General features: G+C 33.9%; 1 protein-coding gene across 8 annotated transcripts in view; it reads left to right on the forward strand.

Annotated features, from left to right (window-relative positions):
• Positions 1–19,738: 19,738 nt before the first annotated feature.
• LOC131153637 (protein tesmin/TSO1-like CXC 2) overlaps positions 19,739–23,412 on the forward strand; it is a 41,882-nt gene continuing 38,208 nt past the window's right edge. For 3 of the 8 annotated variants that reach the window (XM_058106079.1, XM_058106081.1, XM_058106083.1), the window contains exon 1: positions 19,739–20,144. In XM_058106079.1, the coding sequence (XP_057962062.1) occupies positions 20,094–20,144 (51 nt within the window). In that variant the 5' untranslated portion in view covers positions 19,739–20,093. The remainder of the gene's footprint in view (positions 20,145–23,412) is intronic. The other 5 variants (XM_058106080.1, XM_058106082.1, XM_058106086.1 and 2 more) reach the window with 3 other exon arrangements.

Here is a 23,412-nt window from a genome sequence, read left to right on the forward strand (position 1 = left end):
AAAGGTACCGGCCTTTTCTTCGATTCTTGATCCACCTCATCCTCTCGGATGCCGATCTCGATCACCGTGGCCTTGTCTACCAAAACTGAGAATTCACGAATCTGAAACATACCCACTAGCCTGCGGATATCCTTCCTCAAACCCTTCTCTAACCTCCAAGTCTTCTCGTACTCGCTCGAGATCAAACACGGCGTGAAACAGGATAGCTCTATATACCGAGCAGCATACCCCTACACCGTCATATCTCATTGAGTCAGCGTAGAAAACTTATCCGCCTTGGCATCACGAGTGGAGGCCGGGAAGTATCTCTCAAAGAACACCTTCTTGAAACGGCTCCAAGACATCTCTGAAACACTGACTCTCTGCTTTTCTAGCAGACTCACTACAGTCCACCAACGCCCCGCCTCCCCAGCCAGCTGGAAGGTAACGTATAGGACCCTCTGTTTATCTGTGCAGTGGAGGACTTCCAAAATTCTATTGGTCTTCTCAACCTAGTCCTTAGCCATCGTTGGATCGGGTCCTCCTAAAAACGTTAGAAGGTGCATACGTGTGAACCTCTCAATGGTACACCCCACGGTAGTAGGAGAGTGTTCACGTCTCCTAACACTCTGCCCAATCTCCCGCATAACCTACCTCATCAAACCCCGAGGCATTGAAGAAGACTCATCGCTCGCAGTCTCTTCAGAGCCACTTTCCAAGTTATTATCCTTAGGCTCCATTCTAAAATACAATAAGAACCTATTAGTACTCCTACAACAAGTACGATTAACACAATTATTTACCACAAATCATGTTAACTACCCCCTCACAAGTCTAGGCCTGTCCTATCACACTGACACGAAAGTCATCAATGGTTTGCCATGATTTTACTGAAAGAAAAACACGAAATACAGCCAATGAGCCCCTGTCTAGTAACAAAACAACCCTCGACCTACTCTACCAATTTTCCACATCTTTTACTCTGGTATGTATACATAACTGAGCCTAACGAAGTCTACAAGACCTAACAACCTGGTTAGCTCAGATACTAAGCTGTCACACCCCGAACCCGATAATGGGACCGAAGGGGTGAATTAGTAACCAAACATGTCCCTGTATTATACAAAACAACAATGACATAGCCCAATAATTGAGGGTCCAACCCCATGGGGTTCCCGAGCACCCTATACACATCCATATACAAACTATATACACAGCAGAAAAAAAGTCTTCCTATACATATACAATACTATACCAGAGTCTATACAAAAGGAAACCAGGTTCCATAATACAAAACATACTCCCGGTTGCAAATCATATCCCAAAAATGACAATCCGAAAACAACAGTCCTAACACTTACACAAGCGCTATCCGCAGTACACCGATCACTACGCTCCCAACACAAGGATGCTAGTTCCGGTTACTCGAAGGACCTGAAAAATATGTACGTACAGCAAGGGTAAGACACATCTCAGTAAGGCATATCTAGGTTATATCAGTGTGTGGCGTATGAGTGTTATCATGATACATAAAACATACACAGTTCAATGCAATTCCAGTATTTTCACAATACAGTTCCAGTACAGTGCATACACGCACACACACATGATCAAGCAACCTGGTGTCGTCACACCCTTTGGCCTGAAGCTAGCCCGCATTACATAGCATCCCCAGCACATGGCTAGTCCCAGATTCCCATGGCATCGTACCAGTACAACTGGTGGATCCACACCCTTCGGTGATTATCCAGTAAGGCTCACGCCCTCGGATATAGAGTCGGACACTCTTTCAGTACCTAGAACAACTTAGAACCCAGTTCCTATTGCATTTTAACAAAACACAGCCATGCATGCTCATATAACCAAACAAAACCACACTCATTTGGTAATCTCAACAATCACGATTTTAAAAATACAATTTATAACAAGTCAAGCCACGATCATCTCCATAACACAATATATATATAATACAATATATTCACAATTTTCCAACAAACCAAAGATACAACCTAATGCCCCCTTTTTCCCAAAACTCTAGTATGTAAAACTCATAATTTTACCCGTTAGATCCCCCCAAATGAGTAATCAAAATGCACGCAGGACTGCGAACCACAGTTATACTGAGTCTGATTTAAAAAATAACAGACATAAACAAAATCCCCTTATCTTTTCCCAAACGACCAATCCCGAACTCTACGGCTCATAAACAGCGAACTGAGTTCTCAAAACCTATAAAACACAGTACATGAAGTACTCATGACTCCGTTCTCTACAAAACTACAGAAATGGAAATGAAAACCGAGCCTTACCTCAATTTTACGCCAAAACCCGAAAATGCCTGAAACGAAGATCTGATCCACAAATCTTGAAGAGAATCCTTCCCTGATCCTCGTGGTAACGTCAAATCAATGATTCCAGCAACGTATGGTGAAGAAAACTAGAGAGAGAGTGCCCTTCGAGTTATAGAGAGAGAGAGAGAGAGCGAAAATTTTTAGATTTCTTAACTAGGAGGTAATGGAAACTGATATTTATAGCCCCTCTGACTCGGCCAACCTCATCGACAAATGGTGACTTCGTTGACGAGCTTGAGATTCCCAATTTCCTGAAACCTCTCGGCTTCTCCTCGTCGACGAGCCCTTGAAATTCATCACCGAGTAATAAAGGGTCTTCGTCGACGAACTCTGGCTTTGTCGACGAAGCCTACTCAATTACCATTTTACCCTTCTCTCCCTTAATTAAATCCATATATCATGGTTCAGGTTCTCACATCTCCTCACATACGAAATGGTAATAAATGAAAGAAGTGGAAGGACTAAAACCCAAAAATCAATAGCCTTCAAAGCCTTAAAAGAAAACTCTAGTAGCGAAGAAGAGATGGATGAAGATGAACTAGCCTTCATATCTAAGAAACTTGCAAAAATCCTTAGAATGAAAAACAAATTCAAAGAAGAAACCAAAACTCTGAATCAGAAGAAGAAGAAGAAATTAGCAAAAAGAAATCTAAAAATAAAACTCCTACATGTTATAATTGCAACAAAGTTGGACATTTAAAATTGGAATGTCCACTACTTAAGAAAGATTCTAAAGAAAAAATGCCATGAAAGCCACTACTTGGGACAACATAAGTACGAGCAGTTCGGAATGTGAATCAAGTGACCAAAAGGTTGCTTATACTTGCTTCATGGCATGGGATGATGATAAAGAACAATGTTCCTCATCCAAATCAGAGAATGAATGTAATGACCTGCTTATATTAATATATAATAAAACATAATAAATAAAATAGTCAACCCAAACCCGTAGGTAGCGGGGACACCTATCATACACAGCGGAACCTAGGCAACAGTAAATGTAAATTACATTCATCAACCATAAATTACATAATTCCAGAGTCTACTGTATTCCCAAAGATACTGTGTTTATATACAATCTCCAAAACATCACAATAAACTTAAGATCTTACACCAAAAATCTCCTGATTCTAGATTAGAACTTACCCTTCTAGAAGGGAAGCTCAATTCACTCAACGGTGGCCTTGACCTGCCGGTCTCTTCGGGTTTCCTGAAATAATTTAAACTTAGGGTGAGATACCCCTCCATAAGTGTAGATAAATTAAAATCAGCTATATGGCAATATGAATATTTAATGTTGTAATACATATACCGTACATTTCATATACCACAAAACATAAATCGTAATATGGTTAAATAAACATATGATTTCATATTTCAGAGTAATCATACTAATCATGTATTATCTGATATAATCTATAATACTGAAAACTACCCAAGATGTATAGCTAACTGATGTCATGTATTACCCCCATGATAGGTTGTGTAGGCCGAAGGCAGGACCTGACAATGGCTGGCCAACCACTGTCGAGTCAAAAATGTCTGTAAGTATGATGGGCCCGCCACACCCTGGTCCGAACTAGGTGGACGTCTATAACTCTGTATTGAAAGCCACATCGACCATCCATCTCCCACCCCCTCGTGGAGTGGTTAGCACCAATCTGATCATAGATATCTGATCTATAAGCTACGGTACCGTGCTTCTGAGATTGTACTAAATTAACATCCGAGTTTTCATAACATATAGTACATAAACATACATTGTTTTATCAAAAATCAAATAATAGCATTTTCTGAATCTTACGTTAATATAATAATTACGGCCTCGCACCGAAAATATGAATAAATGCGGCCTTGCGTTGAACAACATGAGTAATTGCAGCCTTACGCCGATCATCAATTACGACCTTGCGTCGAACATATCATATATTCTGAAATCATAATTTACTGTGTTTATCATGTTATTCCTAAAAATATTTGTCAACATGCTTTATCTTGTAATTCTAACTTAACATGGTATAATATATATATAAAATAATATTCATGCTAAACGAATTGAATGAAACCATATATTCCGTTCTGAAAACACATTTCCTGTTCAATTGCAGTATTTTCCCAAACTTACATTTTCTCAATTATACTCATATATTATCACATGCTTTATGAAAATTATTCTACTATTAAGTAATAGTAATTTCAATGGAAAATAACTGTTTTAATTTATCCCCTTACCTGGCAATTGAAAAGTCCCTCTATAATATTGGTCTTACACCCGTAGGAAACCCTGAGCAATACCCTGAAAATGATAACTCCCAAAACTAAACTTTAGTATTTATTGGAGTACATCATTTCCTTCAACTGTGGAAAGACCAAATTTCGAATAAAAAGTCATACTTCAACTCAGGGATGAATTTCAACTTGCTTCCACCAACGATCTGCCTTGGCAAATTTGGAGAGAACTTCCTTAAGAGCGTCATGATGGCCTCAGATTGTCGATCCGACGAATGACGGAGCCGAAATCAAAGAGAGAGAAGAGAGAAATCATAGGGGGAGAGAGAGAGAGAGAGAGAGAGATTTCTGATTTTCTGCATTAAAAATCTGAGTTTTTGCTATTTACAAGGCCAGATTCATCGATAAGACACGTCACCTCGTCGACGAGTCCTGTAGAAAGTTCATCGACGAACCTGTACCCTCGTCAACGAATTTCAGACTTTCAAAAAAAATATCCTCTCTTGGTATCTTCTCGTTGACGAAACTTGTCTTTGTCGACAAGGCCCTCTTGTACCCTCGTCGACGAATCTCCTGTGTTCGTTGATGAGAACTTGATAAATTTCCTTGGTCATTGCATCCCAAAGTGTAATGTTGTCAACGAACGCTTCAGCTACCTTCTTCTGTACTGTTTCCGTTTCCCTCCCTCTTTATTATTTAAATACCATTATTTTTTTCGGGTCATTACGATGAATATGATAGTGATTCATCTAATGAATTCGATGACGAGAGCATGTCATCTTATGAAGAACTTCAAAATGACTTATTCAAGGTGCATAAGATGTTAATTAATGTGACCAAATGATATACTTCATTGAAAAATAAGAATGAAGGTATAATGAAAGAGTTAGAATCCCTTAAAACTGCTGGAAAAAAAAAAAAAGATTCAAGAATCAAGAAAATAAAAAGTAAGAATGAAGCTATGACAAAGGAGTTAGAATCTAAAAATCTTGTTGAAAATGAAAAATATTTAAAAATCAAGAAACTAGAAAGCAAAAATGAAAAGATGATAGAAGATCTTCGATCCCTATCATCTATGGAATATAAGAAAGACATATATATATTTATGAATTAGAGGGTAAAACTAGAAAATTATCTCAAGAATTAGAGAAATCACAAAAGAAGGTTGATGACAATAAAGATATTGAGATAAATGATCTCAAAAATCAAATTGAAGATAAATAAAAGATCATTTCCAGCTTCACAAAAGGAAAGGAAAACTTTGACAAAATGACAGGTTCACAAATGATGTCCTTAAACAAAGAAGGCATTGAAAAAAAGAAGAAGAGAAAATGAATCTTTACATAGGATATTTTTCAAAAGCATCTAAAGATTATGCTAGCACATCTTCTAATGCCTACACTAACACCATATGCTACCTATACAAGAAAAAGGGTCATATAAAGTTTGATTGTCCATTAAAGAGAAAGGATGTAAGAATTAAACAAGTATGGAAAATAAAAAAAAAAACATCACTTATGAAACCTACCGAACCCAAAAAGATATGGGTACCTAGATAAAAAGTCTTGCGTGAGACAAATAAATAACATTGTTGGCCAAACTCATAAGATGATTCATACAAGTTTTAACTTGGAAAGTATTAAGATTTTGAAAGAAATATGAAGTTTGGAAATTCATATGAAATCAAAAGAAAGCAAAAATCAAACTTATTGCATGATTATTTTGATTAAGAAATTTTTTTTGAACAAACTGAGAAATATTTGAGAATGAGAGATATTTGAGAAAGAGAAACACTTGAGCAATATTGTAGTACAATGCAAATGATAATGATATGCTCCCTACTTGCATGATATGCTAATATGTTATATACTTCTATGCTAAAATGCTGAAAGTACCAAAGACATGTGTATGATCATGACTTAACTTATGATGTATGGTTCACTATATTGCAAATTTAAGTATGAGATTATTGAGCATAAGCATGAATTTTGATATATATGCGACTAATTCTTGACCATGTATGCTAATGATAAATCACGTGGATAGAATTGTTTCTCTTGTGTTGCTCTTTATATTGGTATTTATGAGTTATGAAGGATATAATATTAGTATTCTTAGAATCCATGAGCTATGTATGATGTGATATTAGCTTTAGTATCTATAAACAAATTTTGGTATCCATGAATATTGTAATTGGTATCAACAATTAAAAAGCTCAATTGGCAAGCATAATTATATACATAAGCATGATATGTCATTAATGATGATTAACATGATATTGATATTTGATGATAGTATCCATGAGAACATATAGGATATGACTCAATATTTGAAACATGGATAATAAACTTAATTATTAATTGGTAGCAAATATGAATGTATTAAATTGAGGGGGAGTATTATGACTTATTATGTAGTGACTCGAAAAAATAATAATAATAATAACAGTATTTAAATAATAAAAGGGAGAGAAATGGTTCGTCGAGGACATTGCATTTTGGGGACATAATTTTAAGAATTTCCAGGGTTCATCGACGAATACAGGGATTTGTCGACAAATGTCTTTAGGATCTCGTCAACGAATACAAGGCTTCGTCAAAGAGCGCATAAGGAAATTCATCGACGAAGCCACGTCTCGTCGACGAGAAAATACTGAGAAACAGATTTTGGGCTACTATGAATTTCGTCGATGAATATAGGGAATCGTTGATGAATTTACTGAAGGGCTCGTTGACGAGGTGACGTGTCTCGTCGACGAATCTGACCCAATAAATAGTGTAAACTCGGATTTTTAACCCATTTTCAGTGCTCTCTCTCTTTCTCTCTCTCCTACGGCCCCTCTCCATTCTCTCTTCGATTTCAGCCCCGCCAGTCATCGGATCGATGATCCAAAGCCACCATGACGCTCCTGGCCAAGTTCTCTACAAGTATGCCGGAGCAGATCATTGGTGAAATGAAGTTGGATTTCATCAAAAATTCAAGGTAAGGTCTTTTAGTCCATTTTTGGCCTTCTGACGGTTATAAGAAATGATGTAAGTGAAGAAATACTGATATTTTGTTTTGAAAAATGTTGTTTTGAGGGTGTTATGTAGGAGGCCCTACGAGTGTTAAGTTAGTATACCATAGGGGCTTTTCTATAGTCAGGTAAGGGAAATATGCTATATTAGGTAATTTTAAAATATTATACAGTTTATTATAACTTAATTATTAATTGGTAGCAAATATGAATGTATTAAATTGAGGGGGAGTATTATGACTTATTATGTAGTGACTCGAAAAAATAATAATAATAATAACAGTATTTAAATAATAAAAGGGAGAGAAATGGTTCGTCGAGGACATTGCATTTTGGGGACATAATTTTAAGAATTTCCAGGGTTCATCGACGAATACAGGGATTTGTCGACAAATGTCTTCAGGATCTCGTCAACGAATACAAGGCTTCGTCAAAGAGCGCATAAGGAAATTCATCGACGAAGCCACGTCTCGTCGACGAGAAAATACTGAGAAACAGATTTTGGGCTACTATGAATTTCGTCGATGAATATAGGGAATCGTTGATGAATTTACTGAAGGGCTCGTTGACGAGGTGACGTGTCTCGTCGACGAATCTGACCCAATAAATAGTGTAAACTCGGATTTTTAACCCATTTTCAGTGCTCTCTCTCTTTCTCTCTCTCCTACGGCCCCTCTCCATTCTCTCTTCGATTTCAGCCCCGCCAGTCATCGGATCGATGATCCAAAGCCACCATGACGCTCCTGGCCAAGTTCTCTACAAGTATGCCGGAGCAGATCATTGGTGAAATGAAGTTGGATTTCATCAAAAATTCAAGGTAAGGTCTTTTAGTCCATTTTTGGCCTTCTGACGGTTATAAGAAATGATGTAAGTGAAGAAATACTGATATTTTGTTTTGAAAAATGTTGTTTTGAGGGTGTTATGTAGGAGGCCCTACGAGTGTTAAGTTAGTATACCATAGGGGCTTTTCTATAGTCAGGTAAGGGAAATATGCTATATTAGGTAATTTTAAAATATTATACAGTTTATTAAGTTATGAATATTATGTATTAAAGTATGGTGTGGCTTGAGAATATGAATATAGTAAGGGGATATGTTTTACGAATTTCAGTATTATGATTTTATGAATTTTAGTACCATGATTATACGAATTTTAGTACCATGATTATACGAATCTCAGTACCATGATTATACGAATTCCAGTACTATGATTATGCAGTTTTCAGTGTTATGGTTATACAGTTCTCAATACTATGTCGTATGGAATTCAGTTATAGTTTATTCAGTATCATGGTTATTACGGTTATTTCAGAATCATGGTAAATCAGATAGTTGTATATAGAGATATATTATATAGTATCAGACCCTGTTGGACTATGTAGAGCACGGTACCGTTACTACAGATATTATATTATATTATGAGTGCAGCCACCTATTTAGATAATATGTGGTAGTAGGTCGATCACTTAGGCCCTTGACGTGGACAAGCTCCCCATCACATATGGGTTGAGGTGGGCAGATCAAACCGATGGAGTATAGTGATTTATTCCTGGTTGGCTAGCCAGGGTAAGTCCCGCCTACGGGTTGCACAACCCTGTAATGAGGGGTTAAATCATGACACGTAGTTATCCACAAGAAAAGTTTTCAGTTACTATTACGTATATACAGCTTTATAAAAATAGGGAACATACTTATGTACACTAGAAGTATTTTAAATAGTAACCCACAATACTATTATGTTAAACAACATGGAAAGGGTGGTGTATTTTATTACTTGTACTGTATTTACATATCCAGTTATATATGATTATATAGAAACATATTTTCATAATATTATAACTCATTTGCCACACACTAGTAATAGCATATTTCGTCTTACTGAGCGTTGGCTCATCTCAGTGTTGAATCATTTTTCAGGTGATCCAGGTAGGCAAGCAGACCGGACTCGCAGATAAAGGGCTCCAGTATTGCCCTGTTAGCAGATAGTGAGTATGTTGTGGAGGATTTTTGTATATCCCAGCATAGTTGGGGATATTTTGGGAATAGTGATATGTATATATTTTGGAAAACATGTTAGCACTCTAATATTGTATTGTATTGTATATAATTACATATGGTTATGTTTATTTGATTCTGCTTCTTGCTGCTTAGGCTAATAATTTGGGTTTACCCCCGGTATGGTATTAGAGCATATAGAATATCATAGTATGAAAAAAAAAAAAAAAAACCCAATTTATTGAGCAGGCCATTACATATTGCCTATACTATGATTTTCTTTAATTATTAATTGGTATCACATTTTAAAAGATTAATTGGTATCATGGAATAATCAATTGGTATCATGAATTCATATGCATGATGAATTTTTAAGTTCTATACTTATAGTATTTAATGTTTTACTTGATATCTTATTCTTTTTTATTGATGTCAAAATGGGGAGAAGTTTTGGATAAAAATTGAGCATGATATTAAAAATCTATGAGCATGATATATATATATATATATATATATATATATATATATATATATATCAAAAGGAGGATATGCACTTGATATTGATTGATATTATTATTGAATAATGTGATTTTGATATATGAGCATGATACGTGAAAATATTTTTGAAAATGACCTTGAGGTTGCAAAAATTGTTAAGATGATGTTTATTGAAAGGGAGAGCCTTTTTAAGGCTTACCCAAATTTTTGTTCCTTATTTGTCATCATAAAAAATGAGGAAATTGTTGGTCTTATAAGACTTAAAATCTTATTTTTGTGTTAATAAACAAGTGGAACTTAACATTTTTGGTTGAGTGGTGATATTTCAAAACTCACAAGGATCACATATGTGAAAGCAAGGTTAAAGTGCTTACAAAGATCAAATGAAGCTTAAAGAATCAAAAACATGGTTTTAAAGATGATATTTTAAAGCTTGAAGAAAATGAGGACATTGATGATTTGTTGAAAGCCAAAGAAAAGTTAGAAGCAAAGCAAAAAAGCCAAAGAAAAGTTAGAAGCAAAGCAAGAGAGTTCAAAAAAAGACAAAACATGAAGACTCAAGTACCTAGAATGTGAAAAGTCATAGAAGTCTTTGTGTAAGTACTTTAATATTTAAATATTGTTTAAAATATTTTGAAACTTTTTAAGGAAAATACATGAACTTAAAGACCTATTTTAAAACTTCGGAAAATGTTTAATAAAAAAGTAAAGAAAGAGAGCAAAACAAATTTTTTTAAACTAAAATGAAAAAACCAGAAAATAAATTTGGTACATATTCGGTTAAAATTTTCCATTGTTTCGTAGAAAAAGAAAATAATGTATGTATTTGTTGTACTACTCCAAAAAAAGTGATAACTTTAGAACAACAATTAGCCATATCACAAAGTACTAAATTAAGACTATGACAACCACACGAAGTGTAAAATGCTCTAGGATTTATATCCAATTGTCACTTTTGTACACCTTGTTATTTTCCTTTCATATTAGATCCATTATCATGTCCTTGCCCTCTTATATTCTCAATGCCAAGTTCAAATTTTTGTATGACATTTATTAATTCATTAAAAAGTCATTCTCCTGGCGTATTATCTACTTTTAAAAATTTTATAAAATGTTATTCAATTTTAATTGAACTTGTATAAAGATTCAAATATCGTATTATTAAAGACATTTGTTCTTGACGACTTACATCTAGAGTGCAATCGAGTATGATTGAATAATTCTCTACACCCTTCATTAGCTAGTTGTTGGTTATTTAATTTTTGGCCAAATAACTTACAACAAAAATAAAATACTCTATCTAAATCTTTAAAATATATAAGCCATTTTCTATCATGTTTATTTCCATTTGATAATTGTCGAATATAATATTTATTTGAAAAATGTCTTGAATTTTCATCTTTTGGAAAAAAATCATTATCCCTAATAGGACCTTTTTCAACTAATAAATTTCATAATTTGATATCTATATTTTTCTAATATTTTGGATCATAAATATTATCATCATTATTTATTTTTTCTACTTCTATATTTTTAAAATGTCTTTCAAAAGAAATATCATTAGTTAGCATTTCTTGTATATTATTATTATTATTATTTTATTAGATTCTAATTCCATCTTTCGAATTGATTGCTCGTTTCTTGGAATATTTCCATCTTACTCATTTATGTTTTGTTTAGAACTATAAATTAATCAAGAGCTCCCTTTTGAGATGACACTAATTCTTCTATTTTTTTTATTCGTTTTTCATGTCTAGATTCATATTTTCTAGTTGAAATAATTAAATTTCAAAATTAACACTAACTATAAATTGGCAAATTATGTAAACAAATAAAAATAAATTTAATAAATCTATAAAAATAATAGATTAAAATAATATAACCTGATTATTATTATCATTATTGCAAATCGATCGGCGAACGAGACTTTAGAGATATCGGATTCTTACCGGATACAACGCTCTAGCCTCAAAGCTTTCAAAATCTAAGAAAAAATAGGAAAAAAAAATTCAAAGTGAAAATAATAGAAAAATAATGCACAAACATTGAAATCAAAATTAGGGTTGATGAAAATTACAGAAAATCGAAGGTCCGAAGATGATGAACACAAGAGTCGAAGTAAAAATCATAGAGAAATCAAGAAATGAGAGTAAGAGAGTGTGAGAGATAGAAAAATATTTTTAGAGAAGCTAAGAGAAAGAGATGAGAGTAATAGATAATTAGAAACATAATAAAATTGTTAGTTGGGAAGTCAATGAGACTTGAAAAAAAAAAAAAATTACATTTATTTTACATTTTAAAATACAATTTTATTTATTTGTTAGTTGGGAAGTTAATGTATGGGAATAGAGTTTAATAAATAATGTTAACATTATTTAATTAAAACAAAATTTTTGGGGCCCTAGACGAACACCTTAGCCGCCTTATGGTTAGGCCGGTCCTAGACTAACTTTGGCAAGGTATGATTTATTTTGGTTAATAAGTCTCACAAATTTGTCCTATAAAAGGCGTCTAACATAATTGGAGTTCAAACTATTCTTATAAGTCAAATATTTTTTTAGTACACATTCGTGGCGGGATCGTGATAGAGGTTCCCACCTGATTTCTGATGCCTTCATCACAGTGACTTACATTTCTATGTAGAATCTGCCCACATAATAGTATATCAAGATGATTTTGATACCAAATATAATGATTTTTAGCTCAACTCTAGTAAGGTACATATTGTATGTTTTCACCCATTGATCTTATAAGGTTGTCTTATAAAAGACGTCTTACATAATTGTGCAAATCATCTTTATATACACGTGATCTCACTGGTACATATATCCAGTGTGCTAAAAAGAATAGACGTATAATTATGAACCCTACATATGCTTATCTCACACATGCAAATTAATACATTTATATATGCCCTCATAAACTCCATGCATGCATCAATGCAAACCATCATTCATATGCCCATTCCAAAATAACTCTCACTGCCATCATGCCAAAATAACTCACACAGCCAATGCATCGCATAAACACATACATATATATAAATAATGAAAGCGTTCCTACATATGAATTATTAACATAACTCCTGCATAATCATGCATATTAATTTCAAAATGGATGAGAAAGGTTTGACATGAAAAGGGAAGGCCGGTGGCATGTGGGAGACAAATGGGAGGGATTTCCACCAGATTTAATGGTGGATTGGTCGCAGAAACGAGGAGAAAAGGTGGCACACATAGGGGAGAGAACAGGAAAGAAAGAAGAAGGTAACCAAAATGAGGTCAATTTTATAAAAGTTGCATTTAAACCCTCATCAAAACGTGACCGTTTCATTTCCCTTTTTCTATTTGCGCATGTACGCATGGGCTGCCACGCATGTGTGTGCACGCATGCACTAATCAAATATATATATTTTGATTAGTTAATTAATTATATTAATTTTTTGGGAATTTTTAAAAATTTTCAAAATAAAGGAAATCACTAGTAGGTCCAAGAAATTTTTTTAACAAATTCAAAAAAAAAAAATCAAAAATCAAGAGGCTAAAAAATAGTAGAAATCATAAAAGATAGGATTTCCTAATTTCGTGAAAAAAATTTTAAACCTCCAAAACCTTCCTAGAATGCTCCTAATTATTTCAAATCATTTCAAATTATTCAAAATAGTCAAAATTGGCTAAAAATAGCAAAAATATCCAAAATTGGCATAACAATATATATAAACATGTTTGTTGTCTTGATTTTTATGCGTGAAACTTGAGACTTCACAGCATTACTCTTAACCATTTCGGGCCATTCTGGATCAAGCTAAATGATCAAATTGGCTAAAAAAGAGTCAAAATGCATTAAATTGACATAAAAACACATAAACATGATTTTTATTTTGATTTTCTTAAGTAAAATTTGAGACCTCACCAGATTGCACTGACCATTTAAAACTCTTTCAAATCATCCAAAATGGTCAAATTTGGGTAAAAATGAGTACAAATGAGCACAAATGTCTCAAAATGGCAAAATGGGCAAAAAGAAAGGGGGAGTTAGGGTTTCTTCTTTGTCACGACTTTTTTACTGTATCCAAGGTTTACCTAGGTAGAATTTAGTGTTGACAGGTGAATCAACGATTGGCTTGTAGTTACCTAATTAAGCAGTGTCTTGGAATTAGAGCAATTCAACCCTTCACATGGTCTAAAGTTCAGTCTATGTATTTAGTGGGTGAGTGAACAAATAGAATTGAGCATTATTTGGTCAAAATTGAATTAACTGACTGAACCAAGTAAATTTAGAGCAACATATAAGTAGTTTGATTGATTCAAGTTTATTTTTGTAAAAAATAATTTTTCAATTATTGGTTCATTATGTCGAATCGGTTAACTTGGTTAACCAAATTAACCAATTACATATATATATATATATATATATAATTTGTGTATAATACATATAAGCACACACATGTAGATTGGTTAACCAATTTAATTGAAATATTAATTGCTCAATTATTGGTTTGATTAAAAGGCTAATTTAGTTCAATTTGGTTAGCCTAATTTCTTAATTGAAAATTTTCAGTTAATTTGATTCATTTATCAAATTGTTTATATTGACCGAATGCTCACCATTATACAGAAGTAAGACACATGACTATATATTATTGTAGATATATACAACTAAACAATAGTTTTTTACGTGTACCCATTTTTTGGATTAACAATAGTATTGTTACGCCCCAAACCCGCCAAGTGGGGCCCGGGGTGTGATGTGATCCAATTACCTGTGTCTGATACCATAATCTCAATCATGTGGCGGAAAAATAAATAAATATCACTAATAATATACCAGAGTACTATATAAATATCCCAAAACAGTATTTCCCAACATCCAGTATTCATATATATCTCAAAAAACTAAAAACATAAACCAAAAATGCAACCAAAATTTGTACCCTCTTACAAAAATACTATGCCAACAAACCCAACCTCGAGCTCGCTAAGCTCGATCATGCAGAGGTCCTGAAAATGATGAATTTTATAACGGGTGAGACACATCTCAATAAGACGGAATAGATTAATACCAGTGTGTGACTATCATGAGGTTTGTGCACAAAATATAATCATCATTTACAAACTAATCCACGATTATGAAATCATTCTCCATCCCTGCTAACACACAAGCAGTGTATTTTATTAATGGGAGTTTCCCAATAATTAGGGTAATTACCCGCTCATACAAGTAGCACCACTCTACTCTGATACCTTATACAACCGGGTATGACTACAATTGATGCTCATTAGGGCATTTACCTTACTCAATAAGCCCTCAGATGAATAATTTATCTTGTATTCACACACATTCACACAATTATTTATCAGCAAAGGTTCCCAAGAATAGAGGAGATTACCTGCCCATACAAGTAGTTTCCCTCTATCCTAATACGTTATGCAGCCCGGTATGGCTACATTTGATACCAATCAAGGCACTTGCCTTTCTCAGCAAACTCTCGGGCAGAGAGTATACTTCGCCCCAAATACATATAATACTACAATATAAAGTACATTTAATAATTTACTTTGCGTCTATTATCTCTGTATTTCACATCACATAAATCTCACTTCCACATTTCACGTTCACATTTCACTTTCTCTGTATTCCCGTTTGCATTCGTATATTCTGTTCTCATTTTATTCACTGGTTAAATTAATAGTTATGCACTTAGAACTCACTACTAGATGGATAACACACTGTCATGCTTCCCTCCATTACGGGTTGTGCAGCCTGAAAGTTGGACTTAACCCTGATCGGCCCACTAGAGTTAAATAAAAAAAAGAACAACCTCTTCAGTTTGTAAGTCAGATTGGCTTTCCCACACTATTCCGAACTCCAGGGGGAACTCTACCCTACACATCACAATCGACCATCTTGTCTCCACACTCTCCACAAGACATGTGGGTGCACTAACTCTTCAAAAATCACGCACAACAATATTGTGCATAACACAAAACCACAATCCACCGAAGTTCTCAAACAATAACTTGCAACTTAACATTCATATTCAATTCTGATTTAACAATCACACACAATAAATATTCTCAACGCATTTCAGTATTTTCAACATCTCATAAATATATATATCATAATTCATTTCAATATATTCTTTTTACTCATGCCACACAATTTATAATAATATACATATTTATACATTTACTAAAAAAATGCCAACCCACATTCATCATTCATATTACTAAAAATATTCATTTAATTATTTCCACAATTATTCAGAAAATCTATTATTTTCATCATTCCATTTTCGTAAATAATAACTAATAATATAACCATAGACTCAAAATCGTAGTTCAAACGGTTGACTTTTCTAAAATTCGCATAATAAACATATACTTACACATATTATTTTTCCATTTTAACCCGTAAATTCAAAAAATTATTGACTTAATCTATTCCCTTTACCTGGTTTCCAGAAACGACGCCAGCAGGGACCCCAAAACGATGTCTGCGGCGCTCACCTAAACCTTGATTCAATAATCCTAGTTTATCAATACCACCCCAAATAAAATACCATTATTTTCCACATTTCCTAAACCTATAAAATTCAAATAAATAATTAAATTTCCAAAAACTGCAAATTTCTTAATTTCTTAAATCTTACCCTAAACTTAGATTGGTGTCTGGAAAACCCAATTCAAAAATCTACTCCGCAGACTTGTAGAGAAATGCTCATAGAACCACGTGATGATTTTAGATCGTCAGTTAGGTTGGAGATTTGAGAGAAATTGAGGAGAAAAAGTGAGTTTACCTTATCCTATGAGTAGTGTCTACGACGCTCCTACGAAAAATCTACTTTGGTAGGAATGTTGGTGGCAGATAATGGAACCCAGAGGCATTTTCTGTTTTCTGATCGATCGAATATTTGTCGAGAAAATGAGAAGAGAGCGAGAGAAGTGGCGTGAGGTGAGGGACGAGAGATATGATGAGAGAAGGGAGAGAGTGAGAGAGCACAGGTTCTCTGCTTCTCTTTTTTTTCAATTCACTTGAATTTGAAGGATCTTTTAGAATCCTTCGGTTACTATATATATATATATATATATATTATATTATTTAATTAATATTAATTAATTAATTTTAATTTTAATTTTTTTTTTTCAGGTTGTTGCAAGTATCCCAAGCATTTTGCCCAGACTAATTTGTTGCCTATGCCAATCGTGCCCATAGCTAACACGTAGGAGGTAAATCGAGAATGCACAATGCGAGTGACAGGAATCGAACCCGAACCACTGGGGTCACCAGCATGTTCCAAGGAACGCCCTTACCACCCGATCATATGTCCAGGGGTATTTTTACGTGTATCTTTGCTTAGGAGGCAATTGATTTGTAGTTTCTTTCAAGATTGTCGAAAATGTTATGGCCGTGGTATCTCATTCTCACGTTTGATTAAATGTAAGAATCCAATTTGATGGGTATTTTCATATTTTTATAAATAAAAGGACTTCTATTAAATATGAACTTTTTATTCCCATCTTCCTCCATGAGTAAGTTTTATGAGAACCATTTTCGTGGGAATCCTACTTCTTAAACCAAATTGTCCTCACTACTAACTTTTAGAAAATAGTGTCCCTATAATGTAATATAATCACACTCTATTATTATATATATCTAAAATAATAATTTTTTTAAAAAATTAAAAATTTAAATTATCATAGATATTAATTATTTCAATTAGAAAATATAGATAATGTTAATTACAGATATTAATGAAAAAGTTTTAACTAATAAATTAATAATGTTTAATTAGAAAATGAATAATTTTTGAAAAAATATTAGATTGGAAATTTAAAATATTAATTAACATAAATATTCATTTAATTTTTCAATTATAAAAAATTTAAAAAACTAATTAAAATATTAATAAAAAAATTTGCTCAATTTTTTAATTATAAAATATTTAAAGTTATAAATATTTAATATAATAACTAATATTCAGACACTGTATCACACTCAATTATTTTAGCAAATGTTTAAAATTTATAATAGTTGCATATTTATGTTAATTAAAATTTTAATAAAATAAAAATAATATTATTATTGTTTTATAAATATTTAATATAATAACTAATATTTAGACATTGTATCATACTCAATTATTTTAGTCAATAGTTTATTAAGTATTGAATGTTTTAAATTTATAATAGTTGAAAATTTTAGGATATAGATTTAATTAAATACATGTTTTAACATATTTTTGTATTGAAAAATATTATTGTTCTTCATATATTTGTTACACACATGTCAAAAGTATAATGACCATCTTCTTAAAATACCAACCAAAATTCTTATGTTGAACAAAAAATTGACATCAAAATCCTATGCATGTTTAAACTTACAATGCGAACCAAACAAAACTATTATCACAAGGCAGATAAGCTTTCCTAAAAAATGAAATTTCTAGAAATATCATTACTTGAAAATATTTTATATATCACAAATCAAACGCCCATTTATAAGTCATAGTTCAATGCAGAGCAACATTGCTATCACAACAATTTCAATTGCATAAATGCTGCTTGAAAATAGCTTTTATAAATAACTAGTTGCGGAGCACACACATTGATAAATATTTGTTATCTATAAATAAAATATAACAAAATAAATTGATTAATAAATTTTAAAAAAAATATATATATATATATATATATGAAATTTAAAAAAGATAATTAATTTTTAAAAATATTCATTTAGAGTAGTTATAAATGGTTATGGGTATTTTTAGAATATTTATCGACAGTTATAGAGGTAATTTTCAAATATTTTTAAATAATTATGAAGGTATTTAGAGATTTTAAAAACCAAGTCAAGGAGAATTTCTTTTTTAATAGTAGAGATAAGTAATAAATGTTAGAATTTATGAACTCTCATTTGACATAATTTTGAATAGAACACGATGATCATTAAAATAGAAGTTCACTATGATGTGTGATTGCCATATATTTATATTAGACCTTATGCACCATAATTAAAACTATGTTGTTTTATATCTTGTATATATAAGCAATAAGAAGGATGTTTTAGGGATTAATACAAAAACAAAGAGATATCGATGTTCTTGATTTCACCATAATGTTATAATGTTTGTGAATTGGTTCTCGACCTCTCTTAAGATTTGACAAAAAAGGTACCGATCTGTCTTAAGGATTCAAAAATTTTATGTGCCTTTCCAGAGATTTTTAAAATTTCAAGAATTTTTCTCGAGGGTTACAAAAATACATCCTCTCATAATATTTTGGTAAAAAAAAAAACCTTTTAAGAGTTTATTTGTGTATATTTGATAAACTTAAGAACATGTATGTGACATTTTCAAAAATCCCAAGAGAAAATATAAACTTTTCAAAACCTTAGAACAGGGTTTTTTTTTTTCTTCTCAACTAAATCGAAGTGAATATTTTTCACCCTAAAAATAATCAGTCTTTCATTGTATATTCTTCTTGGACGAAACAAAATAATGGATCTCCCTTTTCATATCCTTCCTCACCCCACTAAAGCCACAGCAATCGTGACCGTTCAACCATCAAAGCCGCTCCATCCACCGTTCCTTTCACCACGCTCAGAAAGCCCGCTGCTGAAGCGTCGAATCTAAATTTATAATAATTAAATAATTACAAGAAACCGAGAAAGGGGCTTCGAAAATAAAAAGATAAAAAAAGGGAAGAAGAGAGTATCAGGCACGGCGGTCACGTGACTTTGGATGATGGAGGTAGGCGGGGACTGTCGGGACGAGAAAATCATGCCTTCCCGCCTTCCCGCCCGTCACTTGAATTCATTCTCGAGAGACAACGTGGAGAGATAAAGCCGCGTCTTGCTCACTGTTTGTCTCCATTTCTGAGTGAAGTGAGAGATGTAGAGCGAGCGAGCAAGCGAGAGAGAGAGTTGGGAGGGAGAGAAGGACAATTTCTGCGCAGTACGAAGAGTGGATTTCAGTGAGGGAGAGATGCGGAAGAGCTCTATGAGCTCTTGGAGCTTCTCTTGCCATGGATACACCGCAGAAGGACCAGATCTCCACCCCTGTTTCTAAATTCGAGGTGATTTCTGAGTCCCGGTTTGTCTCGGTTTCTTTATTTCTACTTGTTTTGTTTAGGTTGAACTTCTTGGCCCCGATTTCGCTTGCCATGATCTGGCGTCTTCTTTGAAGTTTTGCGGTTGTGATACTGCAAGTCTGGGTTGATTTGAGCTCCATTTGAGGCCTCTGAACCGCCTTTGTTTGTGTTTTCCTGTGAATTGCTTCAATGTTTTGCCATTAGGGTTTCATTACTTTCGCTTTAAGTGTATTTATGGTTCTTTATCCGATTTTCCATGATTGTAGGGATACCGAGTATAATTTGGTTAAATTCAACACATATGCACGCATGAGTGCATGCACACATGCACTCATGCGTGCACAGAGAGAGACAGAGAGAGAGAGAGACCTGCAATGTTTAGTTACAGTTTCTTAGAGGTCAGATGTGGAAGTCTTTGCCAGTCTGCCAGATATGACACAGGTGTGTTGGTATGAGGTATCTCCGCAATATCATGCCTACAGTTAGAAAAAAAAATAGTGTCAAGGAGTAAGAAAGGAACAAATTTCTATTTTATTAACAGTAAAATTATAAAAATATTGAGCACAAATGGAAAGATTCAGATAACCAAATGGAGATCTCACTCTTTTTAGTGCTTAGAGGTTTGGCACCTGGAAACTTTTACAATGAAATTCTCTTGAGCTCTGTTTCTTTTGAGAAACTATTGGTTGATTGAATTGTGAAACTCGAACCAGTCCTGCACAATAGAAGAGTTAAAAAATAATACCAAAATGACATTTTTCTTTGAGGAATAAGGTCTTTGGGATTAGATCAGTGCGTTAGTTGTTTCTTTTGCGCTGTTAGAGTGAAGTGTGCTTTTCAAGGAATAGTGCAAGATAGATCTATTTGTAGGCTCATAAGTTGTCTTTGAATTTATGAAGACATTAAAGATGATGAACTTGGAAAATTAGATACATGTGGATGGGCATGATGCGGGTGCATGAGTCAATGAATTACCCAAGATACATGTAACAAGCCGTCTTGCTATGAAAACATTGAATAAGCTTGAACTTGCTTGATATGACTGTGCTTAACAATCAATCAAAAAGTTTAAGCTTTACTCATTCAACTAGACATTATAAACCATTTACATTTTCCACTAATGAATATGGAATGGACAATTAGGGAGCTAAGTTATTGAGGTGATTCAGTATGCATAAGCTCCTCAAGTTTTATTTTTTCTTTCTTTCATTGCCGGCCCAAAGACTTCCTTTTTCTTATTTGTACTCTTTCCCGACTCCTGAGTTTCACTTGCTCACCCAAATGCCTTCTAGAACTGTCTTTGTTTAGCAAGACCAATCTCCACTTGGCAGAGCCAAACTTTGCATAGTTTCATGGTAACTTGTCACCTCTCCAATTTTAGGTTGTCCATATTCATTTTTCCAAAGAAGTATGTATGATGAAATGAACAATTATAGTCTTTTAAAATTTAATTTGTACCAACAATCGATGCATTGCTAATTTATTTCCATTTCATATTACATGAATATTTCAAAATTGATAGTAATATTCATGTTTATTTAATATTATTATTAGGGTGAAAGACACTCACCTCCTCTAAGGTTTGACGAAAAGACAGGAACCTTCCTTAAGGTTTCAAAAATGATATAGATCTCCCTTTAGGTTGACACAAACCTCCACTCAAAATACTTGTCTTATTGCAAAATATAAGGGGAGGTTTGTGACTTTTTGGCAAACCTTAGGGGTGGTCATTGAAATTCTTGAAAGTTCAGGGGAGGTCCCTAGGATTTTTGAAGCCTCTAGGGAGGTCAATGTCTTTTACCCTTTTTATTATTATTTTTAGTACCAAAATTGCTATGAAGTCTTCTATTTGTTTTATTCTGCTAAGTCGGGTATTACTATTCCTCTAATGGGTGTTATTCATTATTCATTTTGTCTCCATAGGCTATTCAGCCCATATATGGGGCATTATTAAGGCTTGATACACATATGGAGGCAACCTATAATAGCTCAATGGGTTAGGGATGTAGAATATCAAAGGTTACTTTTTTCATGTGGGAGGCAATGCTTGAAAGGATCTTTACCATTGACAACCTCTATAAAAAGGGCTTACCTCTTGTTACTATGTGCTTTTTATGCCTAGAGTAGGTTGAAACAGTTGAACACATCCTTTTGCACTCTTCTTGAACGAGAGAAATATGGAACTTGGCCATCTCCATGGTCAAGTAGAAGTGGGTCACCCCTTTAGGAATAGGAGAGTTTTCGAGGAAGCGGTTTCACCCTTTAGGCTGTCAGGAACTATTGGATAACCTATGATTTCTAGTTGGCAAAGTGGGCTAATTGGGAGGGTGCAATCCTTGATTTCCTTAACACCTTATAGTGAGGGTTGTGTTGTTTCTTGTCGTATCCATTGTACTTGGGTGGCATCCCCTTGATGGCTTCGCCCTTCCTTTATTAATATTTCTCTTTGCTGATTAAAAAAAGGGGGATGTAGAATATCAATTATCAAATGTTTCAAGCCATGCAGGATCTTGTTCTCCTTTTGGTGAAATCATCCTCTCATACAATGTATAGATGGGTTCAATAGCTAATATTATTCATGAAACCATGGAGTTCAGCCAATGCTGTAAATTGCTTGTGGATTGTACTTCTCAAGTCAATTCAAATAGCCTACTTTGAATAAACCTTTCAAGATTTATAAATTTAAATAACTTCTCAAATCAATTCAAATAACCTGCTTTGAATAAACCTTTCAAGATTTATAAATTTAAATTTTTGGAATACAAATAGAAAGTATTTTGAGAAAGAATGGATGTAGAGTGATGGTAAAAAGAAAGAAAAGGGTGTTGGTATATATGTGTGCAATGCCCACCTCCCACGAGTTGATTGACACACTTACCTGACGTTTGGCTCAGATGAGGTCGAAGTGGTAGGCTGCAGTGAAACTGTGAAGACAGAAGACGTTCCCTTTCGGCACGGGGGTTCGGGGGTAGCGCCCGCGGTGGGGGGGGGGGGTATGAGGGGCAACGCCCCCCAGACGGCAGGGTCTGGGGACTGCTGGTAGGCCCCAGCGAGACGGTATGGCCTATCCAGTGTGAACGGTGGGCACGGTAGCTAAGCGACGGCTACCAGTGTGTACAGCATCCGCGGTTGGTGAATGACGGCCAATGACGGTTACTAATGTCAATGATGGCTATGGTAGGTGAGTCGTCCATGTGCTTCTTCCTTTGACCAAAGGCTATAAATAAGATCCCCCCCCACTGGAGCATGACAC

Source organism: Malania oleifera, chromosome 4 (genome assembly GCF_029873635.1).
Source record: "Malania oleifera isolate guangnan ecotype guangnan chromosome 4, ASM2987363v1, whole genome shotgun sequence".
NCBI classification, from domain to species: Eukaryota; Viridiplantae; Streptophyta; class Magnoliopsida; order Santalales; family Ximeniaceae; genus Malania; species Malania oleifera.